Raw genomic sequence first — 16,333 nt, forward strand, 5'->3', positions numbered from 1 at the left:
AAACTTGTTTTCAGACCAGTCATTTCTGTATGCACTGTGGTCCTGAAATTCAGGATTCACAACAAGCATAATTAGCATTTTTACTTGTGGTTGGGGGACAGAGAGTTCCATAGTAGCTGCAGTGTCAGGCAGGTGTGCTGGCACTTGGCAGCCAGAAGCAAGTTCAGTGCTTAGAGCTCGGTGTGGAAACATTTGTTTGTCCAAGCAGTTCAGAGACACTCAAATGTCTGCTCTACACAGAAGGGATAGCCCAAGATGCAGAGATGCAGCTGCTAGGGCGATAAACCCACTACATAAATCTTCTTTGTTTTCCTCCCACTTTAAGCTTCATGGCATATCTGTTGCTCCTGACAGCCACCAGAGTTACATCCTTATCCATAAGTGCCCTGGTTTTCACTGCCATCAAACACCCGAAAATGTTTGAGAAGCCCATAGAGTTCTGGGAGAGGGATTTCTGAAAAATTCAGAGCAAGAATTGCAGTGGAGAGGTTTTGCCAGCAGATGTCAGAAGGCAGAACGTAGATAACACACTGCCTCACCAAATCCTCAAAATGACATTTCGGTCTTCTTATGCTTCCCTTGCCTGCCTTCTCCAGTCCTTCTCGCCTGGCACATACATGCATAACCATACAGAAAAAAAATCATTAAGGGAACACTGACTTTTTTTTTTTTTATTGGGTTTTTTTTTTGTTTTCATTGGAGCCCTGCACAGATACATAAGATTCAATACCCTGTTAAGCTTCATGTCACATACACAAGGAAAAAAGTTGTCTAAAATTTGAAGTTGCTAAACAAGCTGAATGATAACAAGTTCTGTGAGCTCTGGAACTAATGAAGTCTTGTTTTTTATGGATTTTATCTCATGGTTTATTGAAGTTTTTCCTATGCTGTGAAACTTCAAATCTTTGCTTTTTTGTGTAATGGTGATCCCAAGGGACAGATTTTCAGAGAGATGCTGAAGCATCTTTCTGTGGCTTTTTTAGTTTCCTCCCAGGCATCCTTTCCTAATGGAATTGAATAAATTTAAGACTACTACCCATCTCTCAAATTTTGTTGAAATCACATGGGGCTCCAAAATGCACAAGGCTTTTGTCTATAGGAAACCTAGCAAAAGAAAATGCAAGGACAACTTCATCTGTTACAGACTCAGATTAATGAGGCCATTTATTTCATAGTATAACTCTGCTAGAATTACTTAAATGCCTAAAATTTCACTGACAATTTAAACGTTCCATTAAGTATTCTGATGATTCCTCATTTTCCTACCAGATTATGAATTTATGGAATATACATAAATGTGTCTGATTGGTCATCAATCTTTGCTTTAAAACCCTGTTCCTGTGACTGCACATTAGAACGTTACCTCTTCTCCCTTGTTTCTCCCTTCTTTCCAGAACAGAGAGTAGGTAGCATGAAATGCCATCCTCTACATCATTCCCACGTCCCTCCAGCACATCCAAGCAGGCATCATTGATAACAGTGAGAGAGCAGATTTGCCTTCTACTGGTGTCCTATGACTTCCAGCTGAAATTACTCTGAGTTTCTATAATGATCTCAGCAAGAATAAATGCTTGGCACTTTTAACAAAAGCCTGTGCTTATTCCAACTCTTTTGATTATATGTGTTTTTACAATGCCAAATCAATGAACTTTGTTTTGAATGCTATTTTTAAGCTTTGATTAGTCTACCTCTTAATACGTACATAAAATTAGTTTGATTTTATTAGCTATTGTTGAAGTTAACACCCTTAAATTCACAAAACACCCTTGTTTTGTGAAGTTGGTTTTTGTTGCATTATAATGGTTACTTATCCTTCCTGACCTGAGATTATATAGCATCATAAACATACAGCATCAGATTTTAAAAATTAAACAGTGTTTTTATGAAGCATGAATAATAGTCATGTGGACTCATCTATGTTCATCTATAATAAAGATCCCTTTTAAACTACTTTTACAGAAATGGGTGAGTTCCATGAAAATTTAAGATGTAGCTAAACACACTTGGACAAGACTGAAAAGTTAAGTTTTATCATTCTCACATTTAAAATATCATGCTCAGCAGATAGATTAAGAGCCATTTCAGTGTCTGGTAACACAACTGTACAATTATTGTACAATTACTAATGCAGTTGTGGCAGTTATAGCAAGCAAAATTCCTTAATGGTACACCTGGAAATTGCACATATAGGAAAGTGCAAGCCAATCTACCCTTAGTATAAACAAGTTTGAGAATGATGATGACAATTGCTCAAAACCAAAGTCCATACACCTTATTAATTTTCCAGAGTTAGTTTTGGGTGTGTTGGTTGTGCGTTTCAGTGACTTTTTAAAAATCATTCAATATCAACACAGTACAAGCCTTCTCTTCACCCCTTTCCACAGCTTATGCTTACTCAGCTCACCTCCACTCTGACATCCCTGTCCCAGTTCAAGTTCTGTCTGTTATGGTAAGCTTGCTCTTCATTTTTGCTCCTCCCCTGTATGATCAAGGGCAACACATACTCTCATCACACTTTTTTAAACCAATGAGTCCATTTACTTAGATATCTGAATCAACAGAACCGCTGACAGAATATATGAAATTTTAATGTCATAGTTTTACCATGAGACAATATTTTTAAAGTACTTACACTAGTCTTCAAATGCACATCCTGCTTATTCTAAGGTAAACTCAAACCAGCTTACTTGAATTGTCTCTAGAGTGTAAAAGCAGCTTTCCCAGTTGCCCTCAAAGAGGCCCTCAAAGAGACAAAGAGGTGGACAAGAAATGATGAAAAGAGGCTTTCCAGAACAAACTGAAGCTGAAGACTCTTGGGCTGTCACAGATCAGGAGGGAAGAGCAAATGGTCAATAAAAATGGTTTTGCTCCTAGGAGTGTAATAAGTTAAGCTATCGCATCCAGTCCAAACTGAAAGTACACAAGTACAGTGGTTTTCTAGTGTATGGAAATCCAGACCTTCAGACATTTTCTTGAATAAAAGCAACACTGAGTTATGCCAAACAAATTACTGTAATAGGCTGTTGGATCCAGGTGAATCTAATTGAAGTTTGTGTATGTATCCTGGGCAGATCATGGAGGATCGTACTCCAGTAATCCTGCTTGAATCAATAAAATATGCAAATGGCTGGGGAGATGGAAATTCACCATCTTCTCAGGTGTCATACAGGATCCTACCAAAAGGACCAGGATGCAGAAGTGTGGATGACAAAAGGCTGAACACATTTATTTTAAAGAAAACACAGCCTCATCCTCAGTTTAATTGCTTCCAGCCTCAAGCACCTTTTCACACCAGATATATTTTTTATATTTATGAATATATTTTCCTATATATTCACCCCAAATAGAAAGGATTAGGAGAGTTTCTGTGAGGCCTACAAGGATAATGCACTAAAAATAACATCTCAAAAGGTAAAAATGTACGCAGGAAAATTTTACCATAGTGGTCTCTCTCCTTTTTCACACTGGTGGGTCCTGTAGTCTGCAAGAACAGCACACCTTCCTTGTGCACAGCCAACCCCTTCAGACAAAGAACTCCCTGCACTGCAATGCAATCAAGGGAAGTTCTCTAAAAAGCAAAAAACTGTGTCCCTTCATATGCAAATACTAACTGCAAAATCAAAAACATAAGCTTGAGCACAAAAGCTGCAGGACAGTGATAACAGTGTGTTGTGACTCTGACTTTGGTCCACTTCCAAGACCAGGTCGTGCTGCTGGTGCAAAGGCCAGGCCTCTCCAGCAGCTGTGCTCCAGGACAGGGAGGCATGGGACAACACCAGGGCCTGGGGCACGTGGCAGCTCTGACCCAGAGTTCTTTGAAACCACTTCTGCTTCGTCATCACCTCAGGAAAAAAGAGAAAAAGAACAAAACGTACAAGATGCTTTATGTATTTGTTTGGAGATCCTTGCAAATTCAAAAGGAAATAATTTCATTTTACAGGGTTGACTGTCAATCAGTGATGTTTTTTTATTACATTATAGGTTGAAGGTTATTCCAAATGTCAACAGTAAAATAATTTTTTCAATATCTGAACGAGCCATGAGTCTGACCTATACTGACTGATCATCCCCTGAAGTACTTCAGTGGAAATCACTTTCCCATGTACTATCACAAGAGGCACTTTGGTTCCATTGCAGAAGGTGAAAGAGGCTCTTTGTGCAACAGGTTCCAGTATGACTGGATTGTATGTAGGTACCACAATTTGCCATTGTTTCCTCTCACTATAGTCCTGCATGCACACAGCAAGGGACAACATTGACATTCATAAAAACAAATGTACTTTTTTTTATTCTGTGAAAAATTCTCTAATCACCAAAAGCTCCCACAGCTTCTGATGGAATGCAAGAGCAGCAACTCAAGAATTTTTCAATTTCTAAAACTTCTCTGTGTCTGAGATATTTTGATCAAAATATTTATTTCTCAGTCAAAATGTTTTATTTTTCATTTTACAAATGCACTGACACTCTACTTTGAAATTTCTTTGCTTTACAAGATTGTGTGAATATATTTTCAGGTTACAATAAGTCTAACCAGATTCCATAGTAACAGAAATGTTTTATTCTAAAGGAGATTTAGAAAAGGAAAGCAGAAACCACATATCTAAATGTACAGTAATAAAATATACCTGTATGTAATTCTGTGTGCCATGTATTTAAAAAATACACCTTCAATGAGATATTCCCTTAATGGTTGTCCTTCCAACATGTACATGTTTGTGCATGTAAAATGTGAAGTTATTCTAAGGCATTTGGCATATTGCTGCATTTTCTTCTGGATTTCAGTGATACTTAGTTAATGAATTGAATGTGAATTTATTCATAGTTTAGATAGCCAAACAGTAAAAATATGCTGAAACAATTTTACTTGTGCCAACAACATTTAGTTCTGCAACTTGTCAGTTGGCTGTACTAGGTCCTGCTATAAATTTCACCATTATCTCCTTCCACTTAAGCACCAATTATTTTCCTTGAATAGCAGTCTATTTTTAGCACACAATGTGCAAATCTCACAAAACCTAACTTCTACATTGTGTTTAGATTTCATGTATCTCCAACATCTAGTGCTTAAAGCCTATATTGTGAATCATCCTTTTAAAACCATGGCTCTTGAATTGCATTGTTGATATGCTTTGGGCACAATTAATGCACTTAATTTTATCTCTGCCTTCAAAACCAACCAGCTCATTTTGCAACCACACAGGAGAAAATCTGGATTCATTCTGATGTGCAAATCAAATACAGGAATTGGGAACAGTTTTGACGTATCAGACAACCATGGCTAAAACCATCATACCTTTGAAATTAGTTTCTGTGTTTAAAATTCCTAAAGGAAGAACATCTTTGAACACACATACAAATGCTAACTAATTCACAGCAATCTAAACTAGGATGGGGTTTTGTGTAGAAAAAGCACTGAATTAAGGAAAAGGAAAGTAATTTTATCTTGTGAAAAATGGGTAATTATTGCTTACATTAGTATCTGATCAGATCATTAAAAAACTTATTTTTCAGACATTCTTATTTCAAGTCCTACGCCATTAGAATTTAACATATTTTTAAGCATATGTTAAACACATGATTAATCAATAGGAATACAATTTTTAACTATACTTGTTAATGTAAAACATTATTTTAATATTCCTATATAAATATTAGAATATTTTTATATAAATACTCTAAATATATTCTATTTAGAATACATTTCATTTAATTCTTTCATTTGTTATTCAAAGTCATTCCTCAGAAAATTAAAAACAAAAAGGAATGCTCTCCAATATTTTAAAAATTCAAAATTGGAGAAAATGGAAGACACTGGCTTTTCTTCCATTGTCATTAAATTAGGAATACTTCTGGGACACCCTTTGTTAATTTCATTGAACTTTTTTTATCATCATTTCCCTATATTTACATCTATCATCTTTTTGACATAATCTGTCCAGGATGGCTGATCCTGGACATAGTCCATGAAGGAGAGAAGGTAAAAGAAGAACTGTGCATGTAGCTTTATACATATTGAAAAACTATCCATTCCTTTTTCAAGTCTTTTTCTCTCATATGAAAGACAATTTTGGTAACATTAATTGCTAAAATTGTAGAAAAAATGTAACAATCTGATTAAATCGACTGAATAGAAAACAAACACATTTTTAAGTGTTGGCTTTTTTCTTATCCCAACAAAATTGTGTTATTGCAATAGCAGCTAGTAATGTCAATTCCATCTAGCTGAAACAAGAGTTTAACATGGCTATGTTCAGCCTCTGTGAATGAGGTAGGTGAGGCACAGACGGGATTCAGAACAGGATTCAAATCTACAGTGCAGTCATAGTTTTATGTCTGGGACAGAAATGAGTATCTTAATTACAAACTATTTCTCTGTCTCTCAGTCTGTAAAATCTATCCTGCATTTTCTTTCTCTCTTTAAAAGAATTCATATTCTTATCTGCTTCTGTCCATCATTCAACTCATGCTTTCTTGGGTTCCCCCAATTTTACTGAAGTTTCGTTCCTGTATCTTTCCCTCATGTTTACCCTACAGAAGCCCTGCTTTGTCTTGTTTAACATTAGTCTACATTAATTCTTCTTTCTTGGGTCTCTTTCTAAACTGTTTAAAAGAGGCTTGAAATTCCATCACTATTTAAAAATTACCAACTTCCATACAGTAAAAAAAAAGGATAGGGAACAAAACCAGCAGCGGTGGCACTAGTAATTAACATTTTGCTCCACTTTGAATTCACAGAAAACATATCCAGCTAGTTAAATTAGGGTTAGCTAATATTAGCTAATTCAATTAATTAAATGAGGGTTTCCATCAGATTTCTCAACCAAAAGTGAAATTATCTATGTTTTCCTAACAGTATATGTGAGCACTACATAGAAAATGCACTCATCGTATCCATTCTAGTATGTCAAACTCTGTGTCTGACGCAGCTTCATACTGAAAAGGAAACTCACACAGCCACCAGTGGCTGTGAGCTCACCACTGACCACTGGGGAGGGGAATCTGGTGCCCTCTTTTCCCCCTCCACAAATTCCCAAATGTGGTGTAGGTGGTTTTCCCGGTTCCGACCAGGATGGGGTTAACCTACAGTAGCTGGGAAGGGGCATGGGCAGGACATGTCCTGCGCCACCGCACATCCTTGCCAGTGCTGGGGGAAGGGGAGCCTCCTCCTGGGACAATGAGTGCCTCCTGGCCAGCTTTGGGAGGCAGAGGGAGCAGTGGTGTGGCCCTGGTGCTGAGCTGGAGGGAGTGGAGCTGAGCAGTGGTGCGGCTGTGGCCAGTAGGAGCTCATGGGTGAGCAGTTTTGCTGTGAATCGCTCTCTCTGTTTGAACACTTGTTATTAACACTGTTGCTGACACTGTCCATTTCCCTAGCTCATTGTTGTTTCCAGTAAATTGTTCTTATCTCAACCTTGATCTTCACCTTTTGGTCTTCCAATTCTTCTCACCAGCCATGCTGCAGGAGAGATGGGGTGTGGAAAAGAGAGCAAGAGAGCAGCATGTGGTTTGGAGTGTCAGTGGGAGCACTAAATTTGGAAGTACCACTCTTCAACTGTGGCAGTGGTCTTGAAAGAAAATAAAAAGTGGTGAATTATTCTGTATTACCTGTGAGTGAGACTTGCAACTGTTATTTTTACAGAATTTATTGTATACAGAAGTTTCTACTACTGAGATGCAGAGCTTCTCACATCCCAAAAAAACAAGTTGTATTTTAAAATTTGTTAGCCAAGTCCACTAATTGACTTGAAAACAAGAACTGAGAGCTTAAACTTTATGTAGTATTGGGAATCAATAGAATCATCAGTTTACACTGTTTATCTGCAGCCCCCTTGCTGAATCTGTACTGCTATACACTCTATTAATTGCATCCTTCTTTAAGATCAGCAAAAAACATGTTTACAAAAATTCATCCATTAGCAATGAAATCAGGCAAGGTTGAAGGCCCACTGATAGCTGAACGTGTGCCACCTCGGCTAGCTTTACAGTATCTTGCATTCACTCATATCACATTTGTATTACAAATGCCTGGGGTTTATTAGAGAAGGTAGGTCATTCATCACTACCTCCAGTGCTGTTTCTGTTTACCAAGGGATTTAAAAAGTAAAGATTCTCAGGCACTCTCTAGAACTTGGAAATAATTCCTTGCCCACTGATAAAGCGTGGGGAAAAAAACCCAGATTTAACACTATGCATTTTCCAAAAATGTGAATTAAGTTTCAGATACTGTTCCATTATGAAAAACTGTTTCATGTGAGGCACTGGTAGTTCTAGAGTCTTACTCTTGTCTCTCATTGGAAATTCTTAAAGCTTTGCTTCAAATGGCACATTGTATGCTTTGCTGTCTCTACTTGTAGCACCTAATACCTGTCTAATATCCGTTTCTGTACCACAAATAGACTGAACCCAGGAATAGGAGATCTTTCAGTGAGTAACTGCAGTTATGCAACCCAAAGCACAGAGGCATGGGTGGCTCCAGGTGAACCTTCTGGCAAAGTTAGATGTTGATGGTCCTGCTCCAGCCTGATAAGCAGTGAATGCAGTTTTCCAGCACTGCAGATTGAGAAATATTTTCCCCAAAATTTCCATGAAAATATAACTTCTGTATAAATTTAATTTTGGAACAGAGATAACTTTCAGAGTGTAAAACACTATTCTTATCTGTTAAGCCCTGGTGTGTGTGGACTGGGAACTTGTCAAAGTTCTTTCGAAACTTGGAGATCCTAACGAAGAAATTTATTCCTGAAGTGGCTGGAAACCTTCTTGTTGTTAAGTTTTCTCTCATTAAATGCAGCCATTAGACCCATGTAGCTCTCTCTAACATTTATGTTTTACTTCCTGGAATTTCACATTCCAGCTCCTAGAGAAGCCATGAATGTCATCATGCCACTCTGAGCTCTTGAGTGTTCTTACATACTCTATATTATTTTTGTATCATAATTTTGCCTTTATTTCAATGTCATCATCCTCACTGACAAATCCTGACAGCGCCTGACAAAATACTTTGTACTACCATGTCTGCATAACAGCCTTCCTTCCATTCTTTTTTTTTTTTTTTTTGCAGTTCACATATCTAAATAGCACTTTTTAGTGCTGTTTGTAACAGCTACATGCTAGTAGACTCTAAGTGCTAATTAGCTAATAATGCCTAATAGCTTATAATACCTAACTGGCAGCCTGAGATGCACTGCGGGTGTCAGTCACACCATGGGGCCGGGTGGAATGACTTGGGCACAGGAAGGGGCTGAGGGAACAATTGCAGGCATTACAGATCTAGCACCAGCTAGATCCACAAGAACAAACTCTTGTTTTCAAGTGTTTGCAACCAGCACCCCAGCCCTAAATTCCCAAACCATTCTGATTCTTTGAAATCTCTGTACAGACGTGAAGACAAAGAGAAACCTGGTTATGTAATGTAATATGTAGATATGTGGCCTTCTTTTTTTTTTTTTTTTCTTTTCTTTGTGTGTGTGACATGCCAAGCAACAGGTTGCACTGTTTGTACAAGGTTTAGGCAAGAGCAACTGAAACAAACTCAACCAATCATCCGCTGGTTTCTGCGAAGGTCTGCAAAAGCTAATGCGAGTCACACCGACTATCTGAACCCGCCACGGTATTTGCACAACAACACAGAGGGTATCATCATAGCAATTATGGTAATCCTAACCACTCATCCGGCAGCGAGGCGTAAGGGCTCTAATTACGCACGCTCTCCAATTAAGGCACCGAGGGAAATGTCGCCCGCCCGTCCCTCCCGGCTGTGGGGGCGGAACGGGACGGGACGGGACCGGGGGACGGGACCTCCGGGCCGCGAGGGGGCGCTGCCCCGCCCGGCCCCGCTCCGGCCCCCGCCCCGCGGCTTGTGGGAAGGGCGGGGCCGCTGCCGCCCCCTGCAGGCGTCACTCCCAGCATGCAGCGCGGCGCGCTCCTGCCCCTGCCGCCGCTGCCGCTGCCGGGCGGAGAAGATGGCGGAGGGAGGCGCGGCGGATCTGGAGACCCAGCGCACGGACGTCGCGGCGCTGCTCAAAACCGCCCTCCGCAAGGGCGACACCTGGTGAGGGAGGAGCGGGGGGGGCTCGGGTGGACCGGCGCGGGCGGCGTCCTCCCGCCCCCGGGGTCGCTTGGCTGCCGGAGGGACCGACCTCCTTCCCCTCGCCCCCCCCACCACCCGCTCCCGGGGGCGGCTCGACGTCTCTCCCGCTGCCGCGAAGGTGGAGGCGGGTGACACGGGCAGGGAGGCAGGGCTGTTCCGCGCGCTGCCCGCCGCTCGGTTCCCGCAGCTGCTGCCAGGCGGGGAGCGGCCGCCTGGGCGCGGCGGGGCCTCGGCCTGGCCCGGGCGGCGAGCGGGGAGGCAGCGAGGTCAGCGCCCTGAGGGGAGGGCACGGAGCGAGCGGCGCGGCTGCCGGGGCGCGCTGCCGGGCCGCAGCCCCGGATGGCGGGCCCGGAGCCCGCACCGGGCTTGTTTTGGCTGAGCGACGAGTGTTGAGGTGGGGAAGAAGAGCTCTGCTAGCTGGCGTGTCTTCCATTATCCAGGCTGAAATGGCCCCGGCGTCACCTTCGCGTTATCAGTATTGATATCTCTACTCTGGCCTAGGTGCCCTGAGACCCGTCCGTGGCTGTGACAAGCCTCGAGTTTAAATTTTATTGTGACCGTAAACGTGTTGGTTTCCTAAGAAAGAGTCCTTGAAGGTGCGAACGGACCCTTATGACACGTTTGATAATTATGTTTTTCTGGTCAGTCGTAAAATATTCCTTAGTATGTCATACAAATTGCCAACAGAATAATCCACGGTTTAATAAGCACCTCTTTTTGGCGTGTATTTGGTAATTGAGGTTTTATAGTTGTAGTGCTATGAGGCTAGGAAATGGGACCTTTTTTTAGGAGGGGAAAAAATAAGGAACTGACACTTTTTCCACGACTCAACCTCTTCATCTCTTCCTGTGTGAAACTGTCACCCAAAGACAAAGGCTGAAGCATTAACTTACAGAAAATTAACTATGAATACACAGAAGTAGAACTAGCCCACCTCATTTCAGCTGTCATCACTCACTGTTCCAGTTCTATAAAAGACTATATTTAACAGTGTTGATACTGCAGCATGTGTCAGAAGCATACATTCTGATGCATTATTCAAATACTGCTGAGTATATGTTCCGTTTTGGCATACGAACAGACTGCTCTTGAAACTGGAAAAGTGTAAGAAACTAGAAAAAGAAAAATAATTCACATGCTAGTGTTGAAAATGACCAGCAGTAGTAAAAGCGTGCTCAGGATAGATGTCTTTCATGACTATTTTTTTTATGGTTTTGCTGGGTAATTCCCAGTTACTAAAACAATGTTTCAGGCAGTTAATATTGTTCAAAGTGATAGTGCTTTTATGACTAGTTGACGGCGTGACCGAAACAGTAAGTTTACTGTGCTGTTTCCTTTTTTTAGTACGCTCGATATTTTAATACAGAAGAATCAGTTATGTGGGAAAAGCTTCTAAATGTTCTGTGAGAATATATCTAGCTGTGGCTGATACTGATATAAGTCAAGTGTTTTAAAACTGAATCAGCTACAGCAAAGTCCCATTAAGTTTTACTCGTGAGCTGTTAAATCGAGCTACATAAATGTGTATGCTTGTGCATTCATAGGATTTATGTTTTGACTGTGCAGCTGTCTTCACAAATTGAACGGTACGTTTAGTCCAAGTGCTTTTGTAGAGGTATTTTGTAAATGGCTTTTAGGTCTTTTGGGACATTAGTAAGGAAACAACACTTAAGGTGCTGTAAGCCATGATTCAAAATTGCATTGATTCAATAGTAAATACTGCTGAAAAAAGTTTCAGGAGTGCCATACCAGCCTGTTCTGTGTGAGCTTTCAAACACTCAAATGCAGTCCTTTAAAAAATACTGGCTTGTACATCAAAAGTCTTTTCCGTGCTCTTCAGAATTTAGAATGGAGAGAACAAGAAGCTACATATGGAAAGTATAAAGCTTTGGGGGTTTTCTCTAAGAAAAAAGCAACTAAAGAGTAGGGCAAAGAGAGGCAAGTCTTAAAAGCACCTATGAAGTGGCTGATGAATTTCTTTGTTCATCATGTACACTGCAGAGAGAAAGAAATAAAATTGACTTGAAATGCAGCATTTTTAGAGTTAGGTATTGGAAGAAGAATTGCTAGAACTGGAGACTGGTTGAACAGGTGGTTTAGTAAGCTGTAGAGTTTGTTCCATTAGATGTTTTTAAGGATAGCTTGGGAATTGCATGCATGAGGCTGTTTTGCTTCAGTGGACAGACAAGGTTAGTGTCTTTTAACTGCTTCAGCTGCAGGGACAAGATTTTGGGCTAGTTTGTCCCAGTGGTCTTTTTTGCATTCTTAATGACCAGTTAATAAATTATTAAACTCTGAGAGATTGAGGATTCTTCTGTTTCTCCATTTATCGTAATTTTCCAGACATGCGTTAAATAAAAATGAGATTTTTCCAAGAATGAACTTTCTTTGTTCATCAGTTCTTTTGAGTCGTGTTATCTACTTTTGTTAGTAAGGTCAGTATAAAAACTACACTTTGGTTCCACAGAACCTGAATTAATAAAAATTTTACTTCTTGCAGTATTGTCCAAAGGATGTTCAGGTTCTGTGGTTCTTATCTCTATAGGAGAAGAAAAAATGCTGCATTTCATTGAATGTCTCATAGTTCTAGTATCTGATACAATTACATCTCAGTATTCTGAAATTCTACTGGTGCTTGATAATGAGAATTTATTGTATGAGGAGATTTTACCATCTCATTTAGAATGACAAAAATTATTGGTTGTTACAGCTGCAGGCAAATCTGAACTCACTCGGTGTCTTCTACTCTCAAATTGAAGAGCTGTTGATGTTCATCAGATTTTAGGCAGAGTATAATTTGTGTGACCAACTGGTCTGATGATGTAATTTAATGTCTTTGTAGCTGCAGTGATATTCTTGAGAACCTTGCCAAGTTTTTCTGTTTTTACAATATCACGGAAGTAGAGTTTTCAATACTGAAAGTTATTGATCTTGGAGCAATTTTGTCATAGAGGGGGAGACTGTCAGTTTTTGTATGTGACTTCGTGAGTGATTTCTCTGTAATTTTTTCCCCATGTTAAAGTGTGATTTCTTGGGTTTACCTTTAAAACCACCTTCTGCCCTTGCTTCCCTGTAGTTCCTGTTCTTTTGTGGCTTAGTCAGAAATGTCACAGTGGCTTGGATATGACATTACAAATGCTTTCACACTCTTGTGTGTATTGTGCCTCCATGGTCTAGGATATTTAACCACCTTTCTCACCTTTAGGTATCACCTGCCAATGAATGTTTTGCTAAAAGTGCATGATAGTGACTTAAAAATAGCCAACAGCTCAGCAATCAGTTTTACTACTTTTTCTCTCTCTTCCTTCCAGAGTTTCCCTGCTGTTCTTTCATCTATTGCTTGCCATAGCAAGTTGTGAGCTGATGAGAATATAGAAGTTACTTGGATAAGAATTATGCAGTTACAGTGGACAAAAACTATCACATGGAGTTTATTTAGTGGCTAAGGGAACAAATGCAATCATTGGATGTTTGAATATGGAATACCAAGTAGCAGTACAAATATGTACTGTATACAGAATATAATAGTGAAACCAGTCTACTGTCCAGTTCTTGTGTCCACATGTGACAGAAGGTGTTCATTTAGAATGAGTTCAGACATCTCAAAATCTAATAGGGAAAGCAGAAGCCTTGTCTTTCAGAGAAGTGCTTGGAGAACCTTTGTCTGTTTTGCTTGAATTTTGAGTTGTGAAATAGTTACATAAGAGGAAGGTGTCTTCTAGGATAAGAATTTTTAGACAAGCAGATAAAGATTTAAGACACTATGTACACTGAAGCTAGTCAGGTTTAGGCCAGAAGGAAGATGCTGATTTTGAGCTCTGTTAGCCAGTGAATTTTGGTGCCAGTCATCACTTCACAAGAGTGATGAGAAAGATTCTTCATCTCTTCTTGGCTTTTAAGGCGTGCAAATTAGTAAAACCTCAGAAGCGAAGTATTTTTAGTTTTCAGATGTGTCTGATACACATCACTTCTGAAATTCTGCTGAGTCTAGGTAGTGTACTGTTGTTATCCATGCAGAACATTTCTTGGATGGTGAAAAAAATATTCTTTTCTTCACCTGTGGGAATTTCATTGCCTTTCCAATTGTAATACTTGGTTACTGAAGAGAGTAGGTAAAAAGAAGTGGGGTGAAAATCCTTCCCAGTGAGTGATCAGTAGATATGCTAAGTTCAACCTTAAGGGATTTTTTCCTCCAGAAGTGAATTTCCCTGCTGAACATAAAAGCATTTTGATTCTGGCTGCAGTAAAAACTCATGAAGCTTGATGAACAGGGCTCCATCTGTAGCTGTGCTTAATAATCCTGTGCCATCATTGATGATAGCCTTGATGCTGCAGTGCTTTGCTTTAACAGCATTTTACACTGTGGACTTCAAAGCACATGCTGAGCTGGAAGGGACCCACAAAGATGATCAAGTCCAGCTCAGCCCTGCACAGGACATCCCCAGGAGTCAGGCCCTGGACCTTCTTCTCAGTGCTGTCCTCTCAGTGTTCTCCACATTGCATCATCCATCATTGTCTTGTGCATGAACAGAGCCTGGGCTGAATGTTAATGGAAGGTTTTACTGGATTTCACTGAGGGCATGATGAAATGTTATGGACCTGCACTTCAATAATATTTGCAATTACATTCTAAATTAATTTGATAACTTCATAAAATGAGAAACAAGGAACACCATGTCAGGGTCCCAAGGATAGATTAAGATTTGGATGGGGTTTTATTTTCAAATGAGGTTTAAGTTGCTGATTTTGACTTTTAAACCTTGTGGTTGAAGTTTGGTGTTAGGTTTCTCTCACTGCATAAGGAGTGGTGCTGCATGTGACCAGTAGTTTACAAAGATTTTAATTTTTCTGGACAATGCTTACAGTGGAGATGAGTAGATGTATTTTTCTTCTTTAAATTGATTAGATGAGGTGAGAGCGTGTTAAAATCATGTTTGTTCCAGGCTTTTGCCTGAAAATTGATTTGTTAGATTATTTTTTAATGAAAAGTCTTTACTTAAATGAAAAATTTCTAAAGGTATACAAAACACTTGTATTGTTGTTAATATAATGTTCACACTGAAATTTTAACATGAAATTGCTCTCCACTAATATTGGCTGAAAGGTACTTTTTGGTTCACCTCTTGGTTGAAGAGGCCTCTTTTGGTCTATGGATGAAGAAGGTGCCTCTTGGGCTACTGTAGCACATCATGGCAGTGGGGCATATCATGAGCTGTAGTGAGAATTTTATTTGCTGATTTGAAATCTTGGTGCATTTTGTTGAGCTAAACACTTATTTCTGAAGAGGAATCTGGAATACTTGGACAGATTTCTTAAAAATGGGAGGTAAACTATATCTTATTTTGTCCTTGACCCCTGCACTTTTTTCTTGTGGATTTACCTACATTTTGAATAAAAAGATGGTATGGTTTGTCTGATAGAGTAGAATAATTATCACCATTTTGAACTTTAAAAACTTGTTAATTCTGGAAGAAAATTGAATTTAAAGGCATCTATTAATTTTGAATGTATTTGGTCAAGCAATTTTTGTCACTTTAATCAAGTAGAAATACAGATACAAGCCATTTCTTATTTTTATAGTTGCAGTTGTGCAAGAACAAAAATCAGATGTTATGCCTTTAAGCCGGAGTCCTAATTTGCTTTCTGCAAAACAGTTGTTCCACTTTGTCCTCTCTATTGCTTAATCTGTACTCATGCACAGTGAGGAGAGTAAAAAAAAAATCTTCACCTATCTCTCTGGACAATTTGCACAGTTTTGCTGTTAAAAGTGAAATAGCTTTTGTTCAGAAGAGATGATGTCCCAGCAGTACACAGTGCAGAATGAGTGTCTCTCTGTGAGATGTCTTTATTGCATATTAAAGTTTTCTGGTTTAATTTTGGATTCAAAACATTGAAGTCATTATAAATAAATCTAGGTTACACATTGTTTAATTCTGTCTATATATAATGGTCACAAGAATTCAGAAGCTTTTGACAGCAGTGGGAAATACCAAGATCTTAGTCATACTGTTGAGATATTTTTCTATCAACTTGGATGTTGAGGTAAAGAATGAAAGCTGTTGTAGATGTGTAATGTTTCTATTATGTCAGTTAGGTTTATTAAGTCAAAATATGCAGTAAATCACCTGTGAACTTGAATTACATTCAAAGTTTCAAACCATGGGAGAATTTTAGAAATCAGTTAGTAAGTTTCCTGCTAGTACTTTCTTTTATTCAGTGAGCAATGTCCGTGTAGTCATGCAGCTG

General features: G+C 39.5%; 1 protein-coding gene across 2 annotated transcripts in view; it reads left to right on the top strand.

The window, feature by feature from the left end:
• Nucleotides 1-9,916: 9,916 nt before the first annotated feature.
• USP15 (ubiquitin specific peptidase 15) overlaps nucleotides 9,917-16,333 on the top strand; it is a 60,504-nt gene continuing 54,087 nt past the window's right edge. For both annotated transcript variants that reach the window (XM_064701844.1, XM_064701845.1), the window contains exon 1: nucleotides 9,917-10,048. In XM_064701844.1, the coding sequence (XP_064557914.1) occupies nucleotides 9,960-10,048 (89 nt within the window). In that variant the 5' untranslated portion in view covers nucleotides 9,917-9,959. The remainder of the gene's footprint in view (nucleotides 10,049-16,333) is intronic.

The sequence above is a fragment of the Zonotrichia leucophrys genome, chromosome 1A (genome assembly GCF_028769735.1).
Source record: "Zonotrichia leucophrys gambelii isolate GWCS_2022_RI chromosome 1A, RI_Zleu_2.0, whole genome shotgun sequence".
Classification (NCBI taxonomy): domain Eukaryota; kingdom Metazoa; phylum Chordata; class Aves; order Passeriformes; family Passerellidae; genus Zonotrichia; species Zonotrichia leucophrys.